At 36.0% G+C, this 26,663-nt stretch overlaps 2 protein-coding genes across 2 annotated transcripts in view; both read left to right on the top strand.

The window, feature by feature from the left end:
* The first annotated feature begins 8,662 nt into the window (after positions 1–8,662).
* On the top strand, positions 8,663–18,913 carry LOC150110509 (uncharacterized). The gene is made up of 2 exons (XM_090399557.1): positions 8,663–8,819; positions 18,607–18,913. The coding sequence occupies exons 1-2, from the start codon at positions 8,766–8,768 to the stop codon at positions 18,865–18,867; spliced, it is 315 nt and encodes a 104-aa protein (XP_090255683.1). The 5' UTR covers positions 8,663–8,765; the 3' UTR covers positions 18,868–18,913.
* Positions 18,914–20,228: 1,315 nt separating this feature from the next.
* Positions 20,229–26,663, top strand: part of LOC150110508 (protein phosphatase Mn(2+)-dependent 1K-like) — an 86,401-nt gene continuing 79,966 nt past the window's right edge. Inside the window, exon 1 of the mRNA XM_090400224.1 lies at positions 20,229–20,274. Within this exon, the coding sequence (XP_090256350.1) occupies positions 20,229–20,274 (46 nt within the window). The remainder of the gene's footprint in view (positions 20,275–26,663) is intronic.

Genomic DNA, 26,663 nt, shown 5'->3' with positions numbered 1-26,663 from the left:
TCCCTCCCTGTGGATATGTTGTCTGCTTCCGTTGCGCTATGTCGCCAGAAGAAAGACAGTTATATAAGTTATATAAGTTCGATTCCAGAGGAATTTTCAGGATGGCTCCTGAGTTAGTCGATCTTTGACTCTGACACCATGGTACTTCCTCTTGGAAACCATGGTTTTTTTACACCCCTACTCAAGAAAATCGACTGCACAACTCACGCTATTTCATACAATAGTGTACAATATTAGGGACTACGAGATGGCGGCAGTTGTATGCCAAACTCATCTTCTTCCGGGATGTATTAAATTATTAACCCTCTTGGGCCAGTTGTCAATATTGGCTAAGTGTAAAGAATAGCTGCCAACCATTCTTCAGCAGTTTAACCCGAATGGCTTCAACTATTCCTCTTGGGGGAATAAAAGGTGTTAGAATATTTATTTTTACTTGTTTATTTTCTTATGAATCCAAACTCAAGTTCCAGGATATGATTAAATTATAACATATTTTGATTACTTTTAACAGAGACTGATACAAATGATGTATTATAGCTTAAGATATACACTGGTGTCAAAAAGCTAAGAACGAACTACATTTTTATGTATATGAAAATATATTCATGACTACAGCCAAATGCAGAGATAAATTTATTGCCAGCATACTAATAAATTATATTATGCAAAAATATAAATTTCGTTCAAATTAAATTGCAATTCGTTTTTGGCTACAAATTTCCTGAAGAGTAATTAATTAATTACTGTACAGCGCTTACAGAAAACTATGCGGAGAGACATATCAGTATGGAATATGTCCATCGTGAACTGCGGTGCAGCTCTCACAACGTCATACCATACTTAGAACCAAGTGATTCAAAAGTTCTTGAAACAAACTTGTCCACACCTCCTTAATAGCAAGGATAAGATCTTGTTTGTTTGTTTCCTGGAGGGGATTTTCAAGCAGCAATGTGTCTTCCTATTGTGTCCCAAAAACGTGTTCTATGGAATTGTGATCTGGGGAGTGTGCTAACCACTTGATTCTATCTCCAGAAGTATCTCCACACTGCTCATGTAAGATGTAGTGTGGGATTGTCATCCATAAAAATGAATTCTTCTCCTACAGCAACACAGATCAATCGAACATGACGTTGAAGAACTTCGTTGTAATATCGTTCACCAGTCATAGTTCCTTTTTCCAGCACTTGTAGCTCTGTGCGTCCATCAAACATAATGCCTCCCCCCATACACACCATGACCCCAGCACCGCTGTATCCATCTCTTTCAAGAACATTCTCACGATGCCTTAATATCGGGATATGTTATCCAGATCAAGTGTCGTCTACAATGAGAAGAAAGACTAAAACGACTCTCATCTGTAAAGAGTACATGAGCCCATTAGTGTCTTGTCCAATTTTTATGGATACAATACTACTGAAAATATGCTCTACGATGAGCTGTCGATAAAGGGACGCAGACTACAGGCCTTCGAGCTTATAGGCTTACTTGTTATAGACGTCTTTCGCAGTGTGTCGAGATATCCATGTCCCTGTGCTTGAATGGAGCCGCCCAGAAGCTGATCTGCCGTCGTGCGTCGATTACGTTTTGCAGCTATAACCAAAAATCTATCTTCGTGTTCGTAGTAGAGAGAGGGGGACCTCTCAGTAAACGTCTGGAACAAAATATTATCTATGTGAAATACAACCTATATCAGATTCCAAACTATGTGGCAATATCAGTAATTCTGCGGTCTTCTTCAAGCTTTCCAATAATTCTTCCCTTGAAATCATCTATATGATGTCTTTGATATATTATAAGACATTGAGGTTCGAAACTTTATTGGTTCTCGAAAAGAGCGTCCTTCGAACATAATTCGCTTATCGCAGCCTTTTGCTTTTCATTCTGTTGAGTACGACCAAGAGACCCCTTTGGGCGCCATTCAAAAATTTCAATGTATACCCGCTTTCTACTCGAAATCATCAGTTATACAAATTTCCAGAACTGATTCGTCTGAATCTGCGGTTGTAATTTTTAGAAACAGTGTTCGTCACTAGGCCCTAGCAGCCCAGTTCGTTTCAACAAAGCACTTTGATTAGAAAGACCTGTGTTCAAATATTGGCGGTATTTTCTCTTTAACGCCAAACCCGGATAGTTGAAGATTGACATTCAGAGAGGTTATAGCTATGGTTAGTATTAAAATAGACTTGATTGAGGCAATTTCTGTTGATTCCACAATTCTGTTTCAATCATATCCCATCTTCTTCTTCTTCTTCTTCTTCTTCCATTCACAAGGCTCTGTAAGCTGCATTCCCTCAATTGCTCCTCATATCTGACATTACATGTACCTGACACCAATTTAGTAAACCATTCTCTGGATCCTCTCCAATACATCCTCAACCCCCCCCAAAAAAAAGGCAACCAAGGTCAATATGTGTCCTGATCAAAGCACGTTTCTTCAATTTTAGCAATGTGATTCTTAAACTTCAAGCCTCTGTCCATCATCAATCCTAGATCTCTTATTTCCTCTACCTCTTTCAAATTTTTCCCATTAATTGTATATTCCGCATCCCAACTTTGCCTATCAAATTTCAAGACCTTGCACTTTGCATATTAAACTAAAAGCTCCACTCATTTGCCTAATCACATAGTCTATTCAGATCCTCCTGCAAGGCCACAGTGTCTGCTCTACTTCTCATATCCTTCCCAATTTTGCATCATCTGCAAACAGTTGCACATCTCCAGTTAAGAGAGCCCCAATATCATTAATATACAAGTTAAACAATAATGGTCCCAAAACAGATCCCTGTGGCACTCCACTAGTGACTATCTTTTTGGATACCACTCCAACCTGCTGATACATGCCAATCAGCTATTCAATTCACCAGTCATCTAATTCCATCTGTTTCAATTTAGCTACTGGCTTAGTTTATCAGAGGCTTTTGAAAAATCCAAGTACATTACCATATATGCATCTCCTTTATTGAGTTGTCACCTTGTCATAACATGTAAGCTGACTGCCAAATGACTTCCCCTTCCCCAACAAACCCATATTGAACATCATAAAGAATACTGCTATTATCAACCCACTTATGAATCCTAGTCCTCACCAACTTCTCTAACACAATTCCTGTTATATTTTTCACTGTAAATATAAACCTTTTTAGTAAAGAAATCAGAATCAATTAGCATCTAAAAATGTTATCTAATTTATTCCAGATCACTGAATGAGTAACTGAATCTTCATCATTTGCTTGAGCAAAATTAAGAACAAGTTAGATAGAGCGCTGGCTCTAGTTCTGCTATCCGTGATGTCTCTCATATGTTCTTCCATCCATTGTAGTTACATCAAAGACAGTAAACGCCGGCATACGTTAGGCTGTCATGTTTCTGCTCCTCCTAACGATTAAGATTCTGTCATTCATCCCGTACACACACAGTATATTGCCACCTTTACGACCTAAACCTGGTTCTGCATTTTTGCTTAAAATGATATATTGAAGTTCCCATGCGTTGTGATTGGACGATTTTGAATTAACTTCAAAATCAAGTTTCTAATTTACTATCTTATCAGTTAAACGAGTTAAACTTTCAATGCACTTCCTTTCTATCTTGATTCAAAAGATTATGAAACGTACTTAGTTTTTCTTATTGTATTGCATTTATTTCCGATTTATTAAACTTTAATTATAAACGTGAGAGGTTATTTGCTCCAAAGTAGACTAGTACTGGATAGGCGGAAATCCTAAAATAAACAGAACTTGTCAATATCAGTTTTGCAAATGTGCAAATCATATTTGGTAGGAAATATATATTATATTTTATGGCTATTTTGCCTATTTTTGTTTAGGAGTATCCCTTTTTATGATGTCATTGGCTTTTTACTCAAGTTTAGGGCATTACGGATGTTTTAAAGATATAGATACACGAAGAATATAATGAAGGAATAATTTTGGACATACCTTTGAAGGATGTTCCTGATTGTCTTCTTATTGAGCGGCATCCGGCGTATGGCGATATTACAGGAGTATGACTGAAAGGGGGGGGGGCGGTTGGAAATGTGGAAAGAGAGAGAGAGATGTGGGAGAATTGCAGGTAAGACAAAATGTATGTGAATTTAAAACCCGGGTTTCAAGGGAAGAAAGTGAAAAGTAGAAATTTTGGAAGAAATTAGAAGGATAGAATATGATGAAACAAGATTAGGGATGGGAGTAACGGGGTGTGAGCTGTTTCGACAATGTGTCGTCTTCGGAGCTCGTGGGAAAAGTGGAGGCAATGTCAGGTCGGCTTGGTGTTTTCGTCTTGGGTGTATCTGTGTTGTTTTCTACTGGTCGGAGTCGTGACCTAATTTTTATGTTTTGGAGCTTCCAACTCTTGGAGATTATGTAGGATCGATGGACATTTATTGAGTTTTCGTCACATTTTGTGGCTATCGTTTCCGATATTCTAAGCATTGTTTTGTTTTCCTATACGTCTATTATAATAGCTTTGTCGATTTGTGGGGTATGCTTCTGTTCAAGAGCGTGGACTTCTATTTCTGTTTTTTCCGTATTTTATATTCTGTTTTTCTTTTGGTTATTACGTTTATTATTGCTTAAATGTTCTGAATTGGTATGTCGCAGTCACGGAAGTGTTCCTATAGTCTTGCTCATAAAACAGAAAAAAAAAAAAAAATATATATATATATATACATATATATAGAAAGTATTTTACCTTGAGTATAATAAATGTTAAAGATACCAAGCTATTTTAAACCTGGTTTTACTCCATTTCCCAAGTAAGCAAACAGACAAACAAGTCAAGTTTGCGCTTACAGGCGCAAACTTGACTTGTTTGTCTGTTTGCTTACAAAGCATCATACATCTCCTCCAGGAGATGTGCTTTGCATTAAGGATAAATATTAAGATTAGTGACCAGAGCTTATTCTACTTTTACCATGAGTTGCCTTGGTCTTGCACTATGTGCAGGATCAGCTAGACTTGCAACTCTTGCAGGCGCAAACTTAACTTGTTTGTCTGTTTGCTTACTTGGGAAATGGAATAAAACCAGGTTTAAATTAGCTTGGTATCTTTAACATATATATATATATTTTTTTTTTTCTGAGTCCACCAAAACACAACCAACTGCATTTTCCAGGTATTTATGAAGTTATGTGCGACTGTGGTCGAACTTATTTTGGTCAGACAGATAAATCTATTTCACTACGTCTTGAGGAACATAGACGTGACATCTCCTACAATAGAACACGAGCGAGCATCCTTTTCAGTCATGTTCTTTTCTCCGCCAACTCTAACCTAGAAGAACGTCAACACCAAGTTGATTGAGACAGCACGACCAATTTATATATATATGCAATGATGAATTTGAAAGACGAATTGTAGAATCCAAAGAAATAGTTCTGGACCCTTCAAACATGAACAACAATCTCAGCTACAGTTTGCCTGATTCCCATAGCACAGTAATCCAGTACTGGCGCTCTAAAATTAGCTGTCACTCACATTCAACTCACGCTAACAATAGCACGCGGTCACCAATTCAAATATGACTGTTACTATTCTTCTTCTTTTTATTAAGCTGGAGAGTCCATGTTTTTTACCTTGTTAGTTTTATAAGTTTTGTGTTATTTCTTACTCACCTAAAGAAGTCGGGACACCGATGAAACTAGTCGTGATGCATTAAAGTTTTTTGTGTTATACTTTCTCGGGTTCTAGTCAGTTAAATATTAATTTTCTAAATGTATACATTTCTCCACTTATTGGAAGATTGAAGTGGCTTTTAAAAGTTCCATGTTTGGTCTCCAAAGCAGATTTTTCCGAAGCTTTCAAATAAATAATACCCTAGCACTCACACAGCACTAATGTAACGTTTCATGGGGTAAGGGAATACTAAAAAAATTAGCCTCGTTTCACAGAAAATAAATTTCACGATATGTCTCCAAAGTATGTGTTTTCTCTGGCCGATTTGTCTGTCTAGCAGGATGATAAAACTCGAGTTTTTCTAGAAGTAAAACTCCACTCTGACATTTTCGTATGAGACCTGTGACTCGCATTCAATTGATAAGTCATTATAAAACTTCGACTTCTAGACAGGATTCTCACTCAGGTATTTCCAACCAAAGGGGGCATCGTCATTACACAATCAACTATCGATAAGTTAAGCTGTAAATCATAATAAATGGGTGTAGCACATGGTCTATTGCAAAATACTTAATTTTCGAACGAGGAAAAAAAATACCCCAAAACGCCTTCTATAGTATTTCTCGATTTACAAAGAAGTTAACAGAAACTATGAGACTAAATTACAGTATTCGAAGTTGGTGACTATGACCTTGTTGATAGTAACGCATGGTGATAAAAAAATAATAAAATAAAATAAAAAGGTCTATATCAAAGAATGAATGATTTTTTTAGCAAATCCTTCAATTTGACATTAAATAAGATGTCCCACAACCATCCATTATTTTAATGTTGACTAAAATATTTTTGTTATACTGCACTTTTAAATGAAACATAGTTTTGGGGCATAGAATTCATACCAAACAGGGATTGCTGTTCATAATCAAGAGGAATAATTAGTAACCACCCACACAAGTTAACCATGCAAGCAACTCTTCTACTACAGAGGAATAATTTCGAATCAGCAAATTCCCTGACCTCATTTATCATTAAGTATCAAATTACTTTCATTAGCCGTATTATATTAGCAACGAGTGTATTTAACTTGCCAAAAGTGTTCTAACATTTCCTTAGAATTAAACTGCAATTATCCTTGTGCATCATGTAACCAATTGCTAAAGAATGTATATATTTTAGTACTAGTAATATATATATTTTAGGACTAGTTTCGGCTTTCTTCTTCAGGTGTTTTTATAAAAGAAAAAACCTTAAACATTGAAGATAAAAAAAACTGAATAGCACAGGAAAGTCACTATACATATGAATTGACTATTTGGGAAATGTCGATCAAGCATCTGAGAAAAAATTATTTTAACACCAACTAGTTAACTAGTTGATATTAAATAGCCCTCTCTCAGACACCCGATCACCACTTCCCAAATAGTCAATTCACATAGCTTCTGGGGTCAAGAAAAAAATATCGTTTAATAAGTCACTATACATATTTAACGTGAAAAGGTTGTAGTTAACATATTCAAAGTAGTTCCTTTGTTGGTCACATTGTTATGTGAGTGCGTGCTTATGGCATCTCGTGAGCGCCAGTATTTAGTCACAGCAGAATGACAGTCTGGGAGGTTATAGCTTAAATTATATATATAAAGCTTTTTTTCACCCCTCCAAGAAATAGTGATTACCTTCACTTTCTCTTCTATTCTTTGTCATATCAAAACTTCCCAAAATAAAAAAACCTCCTTAATTCTGAGTGCTTCATTTCTACAAAATGAGAGAAATTCATAAAAAAGTCATTCTTCTGAGTGTGAAAGTGGCTGTATAATAGGACCACAGTTTAAAAATTATTCAATGAATATCTCATTAATTACGAATTAATAAACACACTCTCTCTCTCTCTCTCTCTCTCTCTCTGGGAAGAAGTGTTGCATTTGGTTGAGAGAGAAATAAAACTGAAAAATAATGCATTGAACACATAATAAATCTCTATAATTAGATAACACTTCATCCTTTCAGCAGTTTAATTAAGGTGGTTAGAACAGTTTTCAAAGTGTTTATTCAAACAGACAAATTTAAAAATATAATTAAAAAATTACTAGTTCATAAATTCATCACATTTCTAGTCAGTACTTCTCAAGTAGAAACCCTGGCACCTCCTCAATGCTGGTCTTTTCCCTTGTCCATTTGTATAAAAATACATCCATAAAAAGAATAAAATACAAAATTTAATGAAAAAATGTATTAGTGTATTTTGAATGCTTCTCTCGGCAACTTGAATGTATGATGAAATCATTCGATCTCTATAATAATAGGATTTCAGTGGGGCATCCATATTTTCTTTTGGCGTGAGGAAGGGGAAATAGAAATTCTTTGAAGTGTACAGATCCTTGAAAGAAGGGTGGGGAAAGTAATTTCCCAGCATTGGGACAGTAAATGCTACTGGTATTATGGTATTATTATAAAGTGGAGGGGGGGGGGGAGACGCTTTGATTCAAAGTAAAACAAATATATGGGCATTAAGCTTATGCGCAATTAATTACTTCATAGGACTTCGTTTTTTTTTTGTTTGTTTTTGTTCGTGTTAAGATACATGCAAATAAATAATAATAATAATAAAGCAAGTATCTTTGAACATGCTTCCCCATACCGACGATTTAAATTCTGCACGTCAAATACGTTATAAATCACGTGGTTGCGAGGGGGGGGGGGGAAACACTCTTTTAAGGGTATATAAAGCTTACTCAATCATATTTGTTTCTACATAGAGGGATAAATATACACTTCTAAAAGAATCCAAAGTAAGGCCAATTTCTTTTATTTAAAAATAAATAAATCAAAGAAAGAGCAGTATAGTGTTTTTAATTTATTTTTAGCCTATTTTTGTATTACAAATTGTTTACGAACTACTTGATTCTATATTTTACTAATAAATAAGCGTAGAGAACATGAACTAGGCTGCTTATAGTAAACTCTGTTTACTATAATATAATAAAAGCTAATACCTTTCGTGCCAACGTGCTGTGCAAGTTTAGAATACTTGCATACGTTCAGTATGCAATGATTAAAACAAAATATTTACTACTATCACTGTTATTTCACAAACATCAGGAAGTTTTGAGTAAATTGCTCCTTTTTCATTCTTGTTTTGTAGGAAAATTCCCAAGGATGGCCTCGGTTAAGATTTGCGTGTGTATTTCCTTATTCTTGAGTCTACTGCAGGTAAGTTAATTTAATGAAATTCATATTGTATAATAGTTAATATAACAGGACAGAAATCTAATCTTATTCTGACCTAGTTCTCTCATATTTAACAATACTATAGCTGAGATGAGCTCGAACAACTGAGGTATGAGTGCAGGATCGTAGAACGATCACAATGCTTCTAGTCGCTGAAGTATTTCGCTACTACTTATATATTGAAATTTATTTCCATTTCCCAAAGTTAAGGGACAACTCCTTTTATCTCCTGCTGTACAGAACTTAAGCCGAAGTAAATCTGTTTCGAAGAGTACTATTTAATATAGAACTAGAGAAAAAACTGAAGTTTCTTCACTCGCCTTCTGCGCAAGTGCTCCCTTCCTATTAGGACATTACTTACCACCAGGTGAGTATGAAGTGTGCTCATCGCTGCTTCAAATAGGTGTATCCATTCCAATTCTGTAATTGGAGGCACCATTGTCACAGCAATTCGTAATGCTTCCAAAGAGTATTGAAATATTAAATTCGTGACGCTCTCGCACCCAGGTAATTGACATGTAAACAAAGTCAGCTCAGTGATGTATTTTTACTCTACTTTAAAGAATTAATTTGCTAGTTTTCACCGGCAAGATATAATTGTAGCCAAATTTCCTACGAAAGCCGACAAACTAATTCTGAATTCTTTATTTCCTGTTACATACCTTCCAGGAAGTCTAATACTAAAAGGGGGCAACATCGCCTCACCAGCTGTCATACGTTCTTACTCTCACTAGTAAGAACGTATGAGAATCCTTTCCTAACTGAATACAAACTTATGACCCTTGTCCTCTCCTCATTCCCCCCCCCTTCTACTGTAATAGTTTCATGAATTATTATCTTATAACACTCCCTCAACTTACTTTCTATCATATCTGATAAACTTCCTTGCAGTTTTCTTTTATAACTAAGGAGACCAAATCTGTGCATAGTGGTCCAAGTGCAATCGTATTAAGGTCTTGAAATCAATGATTTCATATCCTTGCATATTTATTATTATATCCTTGCAGATGTATTAGCAAACTTTTGCTGAGCAACCCTTGTACAACTGTCCATCCACTAACTCAGATGTAGCCTTGTCACTCATTCCAAACTTTCCACACCATATGCTGTTGGATCTCATCGCGCCATGTGCATCTTTTTACAGTAATATTTGAATTGATAGCCAATGTTGGCCTACACTACTAAGCACTGAGCAAGTGCCGAATATAACTAGTATCCCTGATTGCCCTGCCTGGCTTGCTATTAACTTTCCTTCCAAAACCAAGAAAACGCATAAGGTATTTTAGTTGCATTTTGCCAGAAATTCCAACTTCTAGCAGGAAACAATCTCTCAAGGACTGAGAACGTCCTAAAATACAGTATTCTCCATTCAAATATTGGAGTACTCGAAATTTGTTTAGATATTTCATCGCTTTAGAAATAGAAAATTAAAGTGTATTGCAACCAATCAAAGTAATTCATTCTCCCAGCCTCCTGAGACTTAATTCAGTTTCATGAACTGCTACTGAGCAGTGTGGAATAATTCACTACAGCTTATTACTCCATTTGTAGACTAAACTAAGTTATTTTAATCCTGAACTTCAGCTTGTATATTTGGATTTATCTTGTTCGAAATCTAGATAATGGCAAGTCTGCCATACTCTTAGCTGAATACTCTTTTAATTAGTAAACTGATTGCCCGTCGGTCTCCAAAAATGGGATAAAACGGCGTCCCCCTATTCCTTTGGAATCAAACGCGTTAGATTTTTACCTAGATATTGGAAACTAATGAATATTGGATGTAAATTTTCAATTTGTATGAAAGAAATACAAAGGACTATCCATCGCATATTGTATATACCAGTGACGGTGAACCTTTCAAACGCTTGAGGGTTTCAGGTGACACGCCTTTATGTTGAAAGATATTGGTATTCTGATGAACAAACTGCGATACATCGTATAAGATCGCTCTCAGTTAAGGCGAAGGTAGGTTTCGGTTCATTGAAAGAATTATATTTTGATATTAGTCTATTTTATTTTGTAACTAGCCTATAAACAACGAGTGTTTTAAGTTTGTTTTCTTTCTTACTCATAATTTCTGCAAAGTCATATGATATTATAAAAACCTGTAAAAAAAAATTATCAATATTATGATACAAAATTATAAATACGTGCTTTATATATTATAAACAAAATTTTCATCTGACTTCTGTGTGCACTTCGTTCATGCATGCATTCCAAGTCTCTCGGCTGAGTAATAAAAGTTTTAAACATATTTAAAACCACTTTAAATATGCTTAGGAAAATATAATTCGCAGCATTAAATATTGAATTTATCTGAGAAAATAATGAACTTTTATAGTTGCATTAAATTCAGTACATTTTGTTAAATAATGCAAATAGTTACAACTTACGATGACGTTGTAACCTACTAAATAGCTGCTATTTAGTAGCATGATAGAGTAAAACGTAGCAAGGTTGCTACGAACGTACCGATAATAAATCTAGCAACCCTGCTGAAAGAAGAGTGGTAGTCTTGCATGGTCTGCCACTTAAGTAATTTGAGTTGCTGGTGTATAATTCATTTCCAGTAATCGTTAGTTCTTAATTATTACTGCTTCATTACCGCTGTATATAATTGTGCTCTTTAATTTGTGAACCCTTTTACAATGATAGCTAGCACTAATTAAAAAAAAACTAAAATTTTCACAGAAAGGAAGCGGAGGAAATTTCCAAGATGCCTGGACTGAACAATATGGTGTTATTAATAGAGGCGATAAAGTTCTCTGTAAATTGTGTGGTGAGCTATCTGAGTAGAACTTGGAATGTAAGAAGACATTTTGAAACTAAGCACAAATGGCTCCTAGAAAAAACGTTTGCAGAACGCAAAGAATGCATATCGCAACATCTAAAACTGGCAGAATCACAATCAGGGACTTTAATTAAAATTGTTTCACGACCTTCAAATTCAGTAGCTGCAAGTTACAGTATTTAACATACTATTGTTGAACATGGGAAACCACTTAGTGATGGTGATTATATTAAAGAAGCTTTCGTAAAGTGTCCATTTTTATTTGAGGACTATCATAATAAGGAAGCTATTGTAAAGCGCAGAGACTTGCCATTAAGTAGTAATACTATTAAACACAGTTCTATCAATGAATACTAGTATAGAAAATAAAATACAACAAGACTTGAACTCATGCCATTGTTTTTCCATTTGTCTCGACGAAACTACAGATATTACGTCATCAGCTCGATTGGCTATTATTGCAAGGTATGTTCCACGGTGATTCTATGCACGAGGAATTGATAAAGTTGGAAAATTTACATCAAAACACGACAGGTAAAAACATATGCGACTGTGTTGTTAAAGTGTTCCGTGAGAAACAGATTAATCGAAAATATTTTCGATTACAATTGATGGCGCGTCTAATATGGTTAGCCGTAATGTCGGTTTTATCAAACAATTTACAGAATATGTTGGTCATCCCCTGGTTTGTTTCCATTTCATTATACATCAGGAGACACTGTGAAATCAGGCTTACAGGATTTGGATGATGTGATGAGAATTGTGACAAAGGTAAATAATTTTATTGCTGCCAGGACTTTAAACAAACGAGACCTTAATTCACTTTTAAGCGAAGTTGAATCAGTGTACAATGGTCTATTAATGTACCATACCATTCGATGGTTGACTCGTGGCCAAGTACTTGAACGGTTTAAATGAAATTAAATTATATTTAAATACGAAGGGCATGAAGCATGAATTTCCTCAGTTTAACGATTCTCCTTGGCTCAGTAAGCTAATGTTTTTCAGATTTTTCATTTCACCTGAATGAACATAATTTACAATTGCAAGGTTTCGGAAAAATCTGTCGATGTTATGTTTGGCACGATCAAGAGCTCTGAGAATAAACTCAATATTTCAACGTGATTTACAAAGTAACAAGTATTTTCCAAGACAATGTTTTTAACGAAACCAGCCCCAAAAATCGTGAACAACATACCAATCAATCTATCGAAGTTCAAGTCAGTAACGGAGCAGTTTTCTTCTAGATTTGAGCAGTTTGGAATGTTGGAACTCCAATTCAAAAGTATCCAGATGAAACAGAATTCATGAATCTTCAATTAATGGTTTTGAGTGGTTGGATTTAAGATCTAGAAATGCAACTAGCCGACTTCCAGTGTAATCCTATCAGGAAAAAAGTTTATTGCTCTTAGAAATGAATTAGAAGAACTTGAGCGAGAACGTCTGCATGATACCGCGTGTAAAAATTCAGACTGTGAAATTCTAAGCGTGTGGAATAGCATTCCCGAAAACTTTCATGCTCTTAAATTCTTTGCTAAAGCTTTTCTAACAATTTTTTTCTTCTACATACTCTTGTGAAGCTGTATTTTCTGCCTTTAAATAATATCATTCGAAACGGAGAAATAGATTGAACAATGATTTGAGCGCTGCCTATGTAGCATTAAAATGTACACATTAGCTCTTCTATAAAACAACTTTCTACCAGTACTCAGCAACAGAAAGGTCATTAAATGTAATAAGTTCGTAATTTCACTTTATTAAATTAATTGTATAATATGAATTGATTTTTATATCAATATCCTGTTAAATAAATAGTCTAATATGATATAAGTCGCCATCTAATGATTATGTAGTTAACTTTATAATGCAAGTGGCACATCAACAACGTCAATATTAAAATAATAAAAAAAAAAGTTTGACACACCTGGGTAAAAAGGTTCGCCATCACTGGTATATACGAACATCAAGCATGGCAACTAATTGCGACAAATTCCCAATTCTTTCATTTTAACAGTAGCTATTGCTCTAGCATAGCAACAATCTTCGAAATTGATTTCTTTGGTGTCCTGCTTACTACATTCGTTCATTTTCCAACCATACCGATGAGAAGAAAATTTATCTCGCTGAAATAAATACTCATGTACTCGCGCATTCCATTTCTACATACTCAACATCTTTGCTATAAAGGAATCCTTTTTAGTCGGAAAGTTCATGAACTTTTTTCCAACTGTAAATCTTCACTGGATATAACGTCTCTGATTCAGTATAGGTAAAGTGTCCACTAAACTAACATTTCGTTACCGTCGAAATAACGACCCATGAACTTCATTATTTGGGCAAAACGCACTCAATGTGGAGTTTCTCAAACTGAGTTAACCTGTACCAGCTTTCTACGTTACTTCTGTAGTCATTAAATGCAATTGCTGACTAGCAGCGATATCGAATTAAATATTGAACTTGACATGAGCATTACACCTGCTATAACAATGGCTTAATGAAATTTGAATCTTCAACTAGTACTAGTATGTCAAAAACGGTTACTTCAATCTTGCTGTCTTTTTAGCCGCTTGCCGATTCATTATTAGCTTCATCTAAAAATCTGCATCTTCGACCTGGAACCAGCTGTCGCAAGTGCTAAGAAACTTAACACTTAACTCCTAGTCTTGCTCTAAACTGGAACGAGTCGATTGTCATTCAATCTCTAGTTTATATTTTCAGAGCGTCTCAAATCTAAACTTTAGTACTGAGTTAAGACTTCTAGTCTTAGAATTTATTTCTAATTGAAATTCTTCTTATGATGCTATCTTCTATCGAAGGTCATCGACCATCTTGGCGAACAAACTGTTTTGCGTTAATCGGAGCAATTGTGCGCTGCTCTTTCCTGTCCACGTCTTCATGTTGTCAAACCATGATTCTTTTTCTTCCTCTAGTTCCTTTGCCATCAATTCTTCCTACCAAAATAGTTTGGAGAAGATTGTATTTACTGTTTCTTGTGATGTGGCCAAGATGTTTTTTGTTTCTAGATTATTTGTACAAGATCTTTAGCTTTGCCAATGGATTTTTAGACATTTTCATTGATAATTTTTTCTGTCCATGATATCTTTTTAGCATTCTTCTGTATAGCCACATCTCAAAGACTTCAATTTTCTTGATGGTTGTTGCCTTCAATGTCCATGTTTCAACTCCATAGAGCAGAACATACCACATGTAGCATCTGATTTCCATGTTCAGGTCTTTATCGCAGAATGCTTTCGTTTTCATGAAGGACTGCTGTGCAACTTACTTCAATCCTTGTCTTTATCTATTTCAGGGTCCCACCTTTCATTAAGCCAGCAACCAATATATTTATATCTTGATACTTGGTCAATATTTTTCCCATTGAGTGTCAGTTTAATTGAGGTTGGATGTTTACTGATGACCAGGTATTTTGTCTTGTGGATGTTTATTCCCGTTCTTTGGCTTTCTATGTCTACTGTCAATGAGTTTTTGGAGATCCATAATATCTGTAATTAGCACGGTGTCATCTGCATATCCTAGGTTGTTAACAATCTTTCCATTTATTGTGATACTCTCTGGACATTCTTCCAATGCTTTTTTTTTTTTTTTTTGAGTGGTGAGAGCACGCATCCTTGTCTCACTCTTTTGATGTTAATATCACTGGTGGTAATGTTGTCTAATTGAATGGTAGCTGACTAATTCCAATACAGATTTCTTATGTCTTGTTCGTCTATCCCTATTTATTGAAAGGACTTAAGTTGATGTCTGACTTTGAATGTTTTACAAAATCTATGAAACACAAAGACAGATTTCTATTTTTGTATCAATATTTGGGTACAGAAAAGGGCCTACTAGTACCAAAAAGCATTCCGAAAGCCGAATTGCGTTTTTTCACTTAGTTTCTTCACTTTTCTGTAATTGAAATTAGCAGTCTATTTCGGTATACAAACTTAGTGCTGATCGTAAACTTGACTCAAGTGCCAAGAGCTGCGGACTAATTGTAACGAGCACAATTGTCGATGCTTTATTAACCATATGGTTGACCTGCATCTTTCTACATACGACTTATTCGTCTTTAGGAGATATAGTACATGGCCTAACGTCTCGGATCTTATTCAGTTGGAATCTACCAAATATCATTGGCAAATGAATTTGCTTGAACCGAGGGTAACAGTTCATAAATAACTTATTCTCAAGCATTATGAATTGTCGACCTCGGTCCAATAAATTCATTTGCCACTGCAATCTCTTTTTTTTTTTTAAGCAATACAACGCGAACTCTCGACTCAAATTATGAACTGATCACTTGATTTCTTCATAATTTGAGTCGAGAGTTCGCGTTGTATAAACTCATTCAACACTCATCGAAAGTAATCTGCTCATTGCAATTGCTTTCGGATATCTAACTAGTACCAAGATGCACATTACTGTATTATTGCTGGTGTTTATAGTAAAGTTGTAATAAAAATTTAAGATAATGGCCTGAAGTTTACTTTCAGGCAATCTGGTGAGCTCTCTTTAACCTTTTTGCGCACACTTCATCAAATGTCAACTTTTCGATGAACTTCCACTGTTCAGTCTTAATTTTTTCTGTCACTTCAAAGTACTAGAGGCATGTATGTTAACACAATTAACTAGCCCGTTCCCAATCGCACGTGATTCTTACTTTTTTTTCGTTCTTAATGGGGGGTGCTCATTGTATACTATTCAACTTGTATTGAATTGTTTGAAAGTCTTGCGCAACTTCTTGGCACAATCTTCATTGCAACAGTAATTTTGCATTTTTAGCAATAATCAAATAGGCTTACTAATATTTCTGTTTTTTATCTGTCTGTCAAGTTCAGGGTGTTTCTAATGAAATTCAACCCCACAGTAATGAAGTGCACTTTTCTCAGATTTTCTTGTTCGAAATTTTATATACTGGGAAACTCATTCCAAGGCTACCTTTCATAAAGGTAGGAGGGTTGCTTCAGATTTTATGGTGAAAACCGGCCAGAATCTAGTTTAATAGTATAGTACTGGCCTCTAATAAAAAGTCAATACAGAATGATAGTCAACGAAGTGGAAAATCGCTCGCATTCATCATTTCCATAGCCACTAATATTTCTAGTTCAATCTTCTGAACCAACCTGAAGCTGCATCCCTTCCAACATCTTTCAGTCAAACTGCAATCACCTTTACCTACTTTCCTCTATTTCTGTCGACCTTTCCTCTGGAATATCACCCTCAAATGATTCCACGAATTGTCAACTATATCAATTTTATTGCAAATATAGGTTCAACGTCTTACAAGATTAAGAACTATTCTAGAATTGATAGTATGTGTAAATTTCTGGAATAAAACAAATACACTGGCACATACTATAATTAATGTCAAAGGAAATTTCAATCTAATGAACAGCAGTGAATTGTCTAATATATTCAGTTGGGCTTCATCATACTCTTCTGCCCTTTCGTGTATTCTATCAAGTTCTGGCAACTTTATGCATTTAACTCTCAGAACATTGAGTAATCAAGCTTTTCCTTTTTGTTTCGATTGCAAGATGCAGAGCCTCACTACTTGTCTAGTGGAATCTCTAGACAAGTCTTTTAAGCCAAACTCGAGACGAGTGGTCTTTTGTCACAAGTAGACTGCAAAACGACCATTGGCATTCGCAAACCTAATATGAAGCAGAACTGTCTAGACTTAAAGTTCTAAAAGTGAACCATCTTAAAATTTAATTTAGTGGACGCCATTTTCTCATTTTAGATGAAGCCTACAAGAACTAAGCTCTGATACTTTAAATCTATGAACCACCTGTCGATCAATTAAGATCCAACATGGGTTTTTAGCTAAAATCTCGCTACTTTCTCAAACATTAATTGAAACATGAGGCAGCTAATTGACCAAACTTACAAGATTGTCGCCGAGTGTTCCAAAGGAAATAAGAATCGGTTTGTATATCAAAATAACTCGGTGGAAGCGGCGCTTGCATCCTCTGCATTAGGCCAGCCAACATTTTAATTTCGTCTAATTGCTGACTGAGTTTCCTAAGCTGGTTTTTTTAATATACACTGGTTCCCGAGTTATTCCATCTTTTGGCATGGACAGGCAGGTTTTTTCCTGTAAACTCAAATCGACTGTAGAACCAGTGCTATTTCAGGCAACACTTGTTTGCCAGTCCTTTCATCGGTTGTAGCTTATTAGTGATATCTAAGTGAGCAGTTCAATCTCCACTGGTAGCCAGTCTCAAAAGCTAGACAGGGAATAGGCGACGCCTTTAACCATATAAAGGGGGAAGCCTCGGCTGAGTTATTTTTGCAAAATAACTACATGCGTGCATTCTGCAGATAAGTAACTAACTTACATTTGATTTCTTTTATATTCCTGTAGTTCACATTTTAAAATCTAACCACTGTCTTGCATCAGAACAAACTTAAGATATCTTAACCACCTCACCGTCCATTATGGATCAACTACGCATTCTCATACGCTTTGTATCCACTATATATTTCAATGTAATATCAATGGTATTACAATTTTAATGTGCACTTCGCATCCATGATAAACTTGACGTCTTGGCCGGTAGCGTGCTTTTAACACGGAAACTTACAGCCTTTGACACAAAGCCTATTTGAGTAATATATAATAGAATGAAACCTGGCTTCAAGCCGGTGAGAACCACTTGCTGGGGTCCATAAATATACCCGTTATGCCAACCTGATCATTTTTCGTGTTTGAAAAATGACTGTAGGATGAGGTGAGTATAGTGATTTAGTATAACGTTGAGTTAAGCGAGTTGAAAGAGTTCTTTAGGTATTAACGTATAACCTAAATTCGAATCTAGTTTCGAGAAAATTGAGCTTTGTAACAGTTTCTGAAAATGCACTCGTTCCTGTAAATGAGTTGTCAAAGCCCGTTTATTTCTTTAAATAAAGGTACTACCGTTACTTTTTTTTTGTAAACCAAATCTTTTTGACTAAAAGATCTTTATTCTTCAGCTATCCTCTGTGCAGGGGCGAAGTGCCAAGTCAACTACTCCGGTTACTATTACTGGGCCTACGTCTGTGAGGAAGTCAACTTTCACGATGGAAATGGAAACTACTTTTCGTTCAGAAACCACAACTGAAGACTCTACAAACAGCAGTACTCCAAAATTAACTGAAGCGCCTACCACAAAACCAAATGCTAGCAGTCAAATTTCTTCCCCTCCTGTATTTTTACTTGTAGCAGCATTTTTAGCAAACTTCATATTTTATTAATCTTCCAGTTCTGAATTTTGAGGTTTATTAAAATTGTTTTATCTTTTGTGTTGCTTGCATTACTTTTACAGAAAGTGTACATACTAATTAAGACGAATTTACTTATATGCAAACCTTCGAATTACTCTAATACCTTATTCAAGTATTAATTATACCTCTAGATCATCGGTTCCCAACCGGGGATACGTGCTGGGACGTTCAGGGGTACATGAAAAATAATCAGTAATGGCGGGAAAAAAAGTAAAGTGAACAAAAGTCTGTTTTTAAAAACAAGAGGTACAATTTATAGAAATGGATTTAAAAGGGGTACACAAGTGGAAAAAGGTTGGGAACCATGGCTCTAGATAATGCACAACGTTAAACCACTAATCTAGTTCTCTAGAACTATTTTTTCACATTTAAAACTTTAAATTTATCTTCTGATTTTGGATATTCCTCAACTCGTGAAACAGCCTGACTCACTGCATATACATTCTTACTGTACTCCCACAGATAAGAGACCCTTCAATTCTTATATGCAGGTCAGAACAAGGAAAATCTATTCCGATAGTGGGGTAATTTATTATTATACGTCGAAAAATTTAGCTTTTTTTATGAAAATACCACTTTTTTAAAGTGGTAACTATTTTGCTTATACAACAGTTGAAATATTTTACGTATAAATCACGCAATTTTGCGTGTTGGTGACTATTTCATGCATAGCTTAATTCCTTTCTCCCCTTCAACGTGAATTGACTTTTTAGCAATTTGCCAACGACTGCTCTCGCTTCTGCTCGGACAGTTTAAATGGCCCTAGAAATTCAGTTCTACGTTAAATATTAATCACTGACTGGTTTAAAATTTATTCTAAACTTGAAATGTTTTGCTTAACGTGATGACCAGAAAGAATTGCTTTTTCTGTCGGTTATTATATATTGTCAATTTTTTACTATCCATTCTCTTCCAGATGGGAAGATAATCACCAACAAACTGACTTTATTTCTTACCTGAAATAATGAGAAACTGCTTCTTATTCGACATTTGTCAGTATTATGGAACAAGCCAAAATTCAGAATGGGCTTGTTAAATTTCGGCATGACGTCTTACTTTTAAATTAAATGGCTTGCTCCATAGCAATAACGAATGTCGAGAAAGAAGCAGTTTGTCATTATTTCAGAGGTGAGAATTTGAGCCCGTTTGTTGCTGGGATGAACGGGCTACGTTAATTTTAGGCAATAATAAGACGACCGCTAGCCGGTCGTCAACTGAAAGGTCGATTTAAAGTCGAGACTCCATAACTTTTTTTTTTGACATAGGAAAGTCGCAAATGATTCCATGTAACTTAACAGACTTAATCTGAAAGAATCTACTTATAGGTTAACATGGAGGGAAGTCCTATTGCAGTACATGAACAGCTTGAAATGAAATGTAAGATTCTTTCTAAAAAAAAAAAAAAAAAAAAAAGAAACTCAGGAAACCCTGTAAGTTTGGTTTAATTCTGGTGCTTGTCCAATTTAAAACAAATCGCGTCAATTCCATTTAACATGTCACCATCAGGCCTACTTGAGGTTTGGCAAGAGTAGCTTTTTCATTGGGAAAAACAGCTGCGATTCTCGGGTGACGAATGGTACAAACTTAAGACTAATAAGACTAGGATTTGTATCTATTGTATTTCAAATAATATTTAACTAACAGGCGAAGACAGAACAACTATAAAATCATGGATGATTTTAACATCCTAAAGTCCAGAAGAGCTATGCTTTCACACTTATTGCCGTGGAAATATGGACAACTGCCCTTTTTCTTTCCTATTTTTTTATATCGTCATTAGAATTCCCAACAGCTATGACATATATTAAAACAGTTTGTTTTGCAGAAAGAATGACATTGAGAAAACCTTCTGGTTGATCTGTTTTGAATAAACTATTGATATTACTGATTTACAACCGAAATTCTTACTGAAAGTTGATCTCCATTTTTTTACTTAGTCTCAATAGACTGGCTGTGTCCTTTTATTTCCCCCCAAAACAAACCCTTCTATAAACATGAATCTTGGCTATGCTAGGTTTATTTACCTCAAACTATTTTTATGCGCATTCTCGTAGCATTCTTAATGCTGCCTAATCATGTTTTCTGGTCTGGAATGTTTACAGTGGGTTCCACCAACAAATGCTATAAGCATTTGAATGCTCAGTGTTGTCTACCAGTCATATCACTAAGATATTTATTCCTGTTCATTGTAATTTCCAGCGGCTCCCACTTACAACTAAGCTATAGTGGCTGTGGCTCACTAAAATTCTTCGAAATTATTATGAAATAAGTTCGGAAAATTAGATTTTAAGTCGCGCAGTAGTGGATTCTACAGTCTTGAGTAAATTGCGGAGTAGATTCCACCATTGCGTGGCAATGGAGCACTAATTGCTGTAAAACAGCAATGAGAGCAAAGTTCTTCCTTTCATAGGACTCAAGGTCAACCACTAACGGATGATCCCATAAAAAAAACTTTTTGACTGAAGCTTTTCTCAGTTGAGGTTTTTTCACTTGAGAAAAATTCTAGATGCGTTTGCTAAGACAATATGTTAAGTCTTCTTACACTGAATTGCAAATTCGAATTTGGGTGCTCTATCCAAAAATCCACTCTTGACAGATTCTTAAGGCCAAGTCTTGATAAATTATATGGCTAATATGCTTTAGTCTTTAAAGGGAGATGAAATATACAGCTAGTCACTTATTGACTATCCTGGTATGTTCGAAGTCCATATGAACCTTCTTTTTTGCTAAAATCCAAATACTGGTACATATACAAAATAATCCAGTCAATAGCTACAGAAACTTAATTCTTTCCTCGCCTGATTCTCGAGTTTGTTAGGCACGGGCAAGCAGGCGTTCTACCAGAAAAGTTTTTCATCTGGGGGAAACTCAACCATAGAGCCCACACTATTTCAGAGAAACTATGTTAGAGAGTATGGGATTGAAGAAATTTGTTTTGTCTCTTTTGTCGGGTGTCATTTATATAATTAAGTCTGGTGCCTGCTATTGGTAGTGTTTAAACTGTCCACTCCCTCCAAAACGTTTAAGGCAGAAACGACTTCGCTTATACCCTTTCATTCCTCTATAGATTTTAAATTCATTGCTTGGAGAGACGACCATTTTTGTATGAACTTGATATTATTTTTTATGAATCCTCTAACGCATTTCTGCCCGAAAGGGAGAAGGAGATGCCATTTATTCTTGCTGGTGGACTACGGGGCAGATACTCAATCCTTAGTCATGGATCACTCATACTGTGATTGGCTTTCAGTGATATTAGCACTTGCAGAGGAGAATACAGCAAACAACTGACGCAGCCTTAAGTTCTCCCTAACGGAGCACTTAAGTCGTTTTTCTTGAGTTAACAGAGTGAAAAGTTGGTTTTTACCTCGTGGAAACTTCTCAAACACGTCAGAGATTGAATGACTCAAGAACTGGTCCTAAAATAAACTTCGAAGAAGTTTCTTTTAATTGACGACTAAAATCTAATTTAAAATGGTCTTTGGATGCAAGAACACTATTTTTACACGGGCTTTTATAATCAATATAATTTTGCTCAACATAATTTTGTCTGGCTCATTTTATCGTGGAGGCCGCTAACCATTACTCTTTTCCAAAACACTGCTAATCAGACCATTAAAATTCGGAAAAACCAGTAAATAAATATAAATCAACTAAAAGTGGATCTGTAACCGTTCTGTGCTGGCTTAATGTTAATGGATTGTAAAGAAAAAAAAAATGTGGTGTAATCACCGAAATATATCTTTTGAACCAATTAGCTACAGAAGTCTACCCCTGCAATGAATGGATTGTATTTCTGCTTTCCAGCTTAAAAATTGTTCAAAAACAGTTTAACCTTCGGAACACTTTGTATCCTTGTGACTGTCTTTAGTTTGCAATTGACTGTCATCGTTCAGTGAGAATACCACAATGCTTTGAAGACCTATTCTTCAGTAATTATATTTGATCGCAAAATAGAGTTTTTAGATATTCATATTTTATCCACCTTACCGGTCATTATGGATCGCATACGCTTCGTATCCATCATATATTTCAACGTAATATCAATGGTATTACAATTTTAATATGCACTTCGCGTCCATCATAACTTGGACGTCTTGGCCGGTTGCATGGTTAACCTTTATGGGAAAAATGCCATAGATAGATAAACGACGTATCAGGATTTCGATTACCCTAAAATAAAAGATTAACTGTATATACTTAGAAAACTCGGTCCAAACAAATACAGCTGATTCATGTTCTTCAGTCGTTAGCTGTGCCACACCCAAGAATTCAGTTTCATGACAATGTGGAGCTAGCAGCAAACGGTTAAAAGATCATGAATAGAAGGTAGCCCAGAACTAATGACAGTGAGGGAATTCTTTAAGTAAGAAAAAAAAATTAGCAGAATATATGTGCAATGTAATCAAAATATAACTGTCCACTCAAAATCAATCGAAATAAATTTTAACACGAATCTGTACTGAATGTTTTCTAGTACCTGTTACTTCTGGGCTACTTTGTGCATTGGTGTGTGTATGTATATATATATATATATATATATCTGTGTAATCGAAGATAGATATATAACAACAAAAAAATCAGCTAACGGCTTTTATTCTCCTATAGGGAGTAGGTGAGGCCGTTTTAGCACTAACTACTTTTGGAGACTGAGTGGGCAGTTCAATCTCCACTAGTACCCATTAAGAGATAGCTGGCCCAAGGCTATCACTAATTACATGGCTCAACAAGTGCCGCTATCTCGTGGTACCTAACGCAATATATATATATTTATATTTAATGCCTGTGGGTTCTACGCTCGATTTTCTTGAGTTTACGGGACGAAAAACCCGAATTTCCGGGAGAAAAATCTGCTTGCTGGTGTCCGAGATGGACTAACTCTGGAACCGGTCAAAAAAAAAAAGGCTTAGAAAAAATTTCCTCTAGACACCGACTAGATTCGAAATCAAGTCTTCCTTCATGGGGTCAAGAGCCATGGTTTGCAAACACCACATCCACTGAGCTACACACAGTAAGTCAAAAAGAAAAGTAACACAAACAAATATATATATTCAGCAGTGTTAACTAATGAAGATATTGATTGGTTGAAATAGTTTGATACATTGTTGGAGATCGTAATTGTTTAATAGAGTAAAACAATTATAGCTGTAAAAAGAAATGAAATATAGATCAACTAATGCCTTTTTATCCCTAAAGGGAGTAGGCAGCACTCTTTTATTATTATTATTACGGGCAACTCCAAGGAGGTCTTAGACTAACCAAGTTGACATATCAAGAAAAACTATTTGGTATTCGCACAGTATCTATCATACCTTGCTTTGAACTCATTTACAGTCATGGCACCTACAACAAACTCCAGCAGCTTATTCCACTCATTCACCACTCTCCAAGTAAAAAATTTAGTTCTAACACCCTTGCTAGCTACCTCTTGCTCAGTTTCCATGGAAGGCCCCTAGTTCTTCCATCACCAGACCTGTTCTGAAAAATGTCCTCTGAATTAATCTTTTAAAACCCTTCAGTCATTTGAATATCTCGATCATATCACCCCATTTCCGCCTATCAACCAATTTCTGTAACCCACAGATCTTCAACCTGATCTCGTAAGGTTCATTCCATAGACCAGCTACCATCTTGGTCACTTGTCTCTGGATCGTCTCTGCCAGCTCCCCATCGAGAAGAAACCCAGGGACCCAGATCTGGGCACAGTAGTAAGCTGGGGTCTTATCACGGCTCGATAAAGGGGATCAATAACTTGCTTATCTCTGCTCATCAAAGTATTCTTCAGTAACCGAGTGATCTGATGAGCTGATTTAGCCTAATTTGCTATGTGTCCCCTAAACTTCAACTTCCTATCCACCAATACACCAAAATATCTGGCTTCGTCAACCTCCTGGAGTGCAGTTCCACCAATGTGATATACTACTGCTAACTTTTTAATCCCAAAATGCATAACCTAACACTTTGCTACATTAAACTGACATCTATTCTCATTAGCCCAGACTGTCAATCTTTAGAAATCATCCTGCAAAATTTTGACATCATGTGCATTCACTATTGCTCTACCCAACTTTGCATCTTCAGCAAATAAATGAACAGTTCCTCTCAGATCTTTCCCATATCATTAATGAAAACATTAAATAGCAGTGGTCCAAGAACAAAACCCTGTGGCATACCACTAGTAACAGGCCTTCTATTGGACCCCACTCCTGAATAAACTACTCTCTGATATCTCTCCATCAACCACCCTCCTGTCTGTCTCATCACTCCTATATCCATCCCCATGTGCTGCAGTTTACTGATTAGAATTCCATGTGGTATCCTGTCAAAGGCCTTAGTAAAGTCCAGCAGTGTCACTCTAAATCCATTACCCTTATCCAGTTCATCGGTCACTGTATTATTAAATGGGAGCAAGTTACTGAGGCATGATCTACCCTTCACAAAACCATGCAGTCCCCCATACAGTATCCCATTTTCATCTGTCCATTCCTGTATTTTGATTTTGACTAAAATATCTCCAAAACCTTGACAACGATTCCTGATATGCTGATCGGTAGGTAATCTGCAACATCAGTCTTGGAACCTCCTTAATGCAATGGGACTATCTTCCCCTCTTTCCACCCCTTAGGACTAACCCAGAGCTGAGACTTAAATTAAACAATATGGTCAAGGGCACTGACAATTCCTTTGCTGCTTCACGTAAGACTCGAGCTGGTATCCCATCCAATCCCACAGATGTATTAACATTAAGGTTCTGTAATATACTATTCACTTCCATTTCATTCACTTCAATTCCTGCATTAGCCATTCATTCCATCATTCCTGCAATATCATAGCCTGGATGATGATATACTCTTGCAAAATGTTCGCTTAGTATTTCTACTATTTCATCTGATTCAGTTACCTCCCTGCCATCGGTATTCCTTAGAATCATTTTGCCGTATACATTTTTTCTTTTACTTGCAGCATATCGAAAGAACTGTTTGGGATTCACTTTAGCTTGCATTGCTAATTTACTTTCATAATCTTCTTCAGCTTTTCTTACCAGACTAGTCTCCCTTCTGGCTTATGCTTTGTATTGTTCGTGTGCCTGCAAGTCACCTTTCTCCTTAAATTTCATCCACAATTGTTTATTTTTTTGCAGCTCAAGCTTAATGGTGTTATTCGTCCATTTAACTCCCACTTGACTTACTCTCTGGACTCTAGGTATGCAGTCAGCCATTACCTTCCTCAAACGCTCCTTAACCACTTCCCATGCACTATCAACATCCAGACCTTGCAGTTTAACATGCCATGGCACTGATTCAAGCAATCACCTAAGCTCATCATACTTACCATTCCGGTAATTCCACTTGTACCCAGCCTTAATTGAAAATTCCACACATTTAGCCACTTCCCAGGTTAAGACCTTATGATCACTCTCACCAGTTGGTGGCAATATGGTCATATTCATAATAGTCAATTTCTCAGGTGCAATTACTAGGTCAAGCATTCTCGAACCCCTAGTATATTCCGTTACATGCTGTCTCAGGTAGTTATCCCTTAGTAACTGCATAAGATTCATTTTCTTCCTCCCACTTGTCCTCTCCTCCCTTCAATCAATATTACCATAGTTGAAATCCCCCATAATAATTACTTGTGCTCCACTCATTGGGTCTATTTTCCTATGCATATTGTCTCCATCATCTATTCCCTCGCCTGGTCTATACAGCACCCAACTGTAAATTTTGTTCTGGTAACCTCAATCTCACACCAGATAGCGTCAAACG

The sequence above is a fragment of the Typopeltis vanoorti genome, chromosome 1, assembly GCF_054136105.1.
Source record: "Typopeltis vanoorti isolate ZY-2024b chromosome 1, IOZ_Tvanoo_1.0, whole genome shotgun sequence".
NCBI lineage: Eukaryota > Metazoa > Arthropoda > Arachnida > Uropygi > Thelyphonidae > Typopeltis > Typopeltis vanoorti.
Note: the sequence above shows the minus strand (reverse complement) of the source record. Positions and strands in the feature narration are given on the sequence as shown.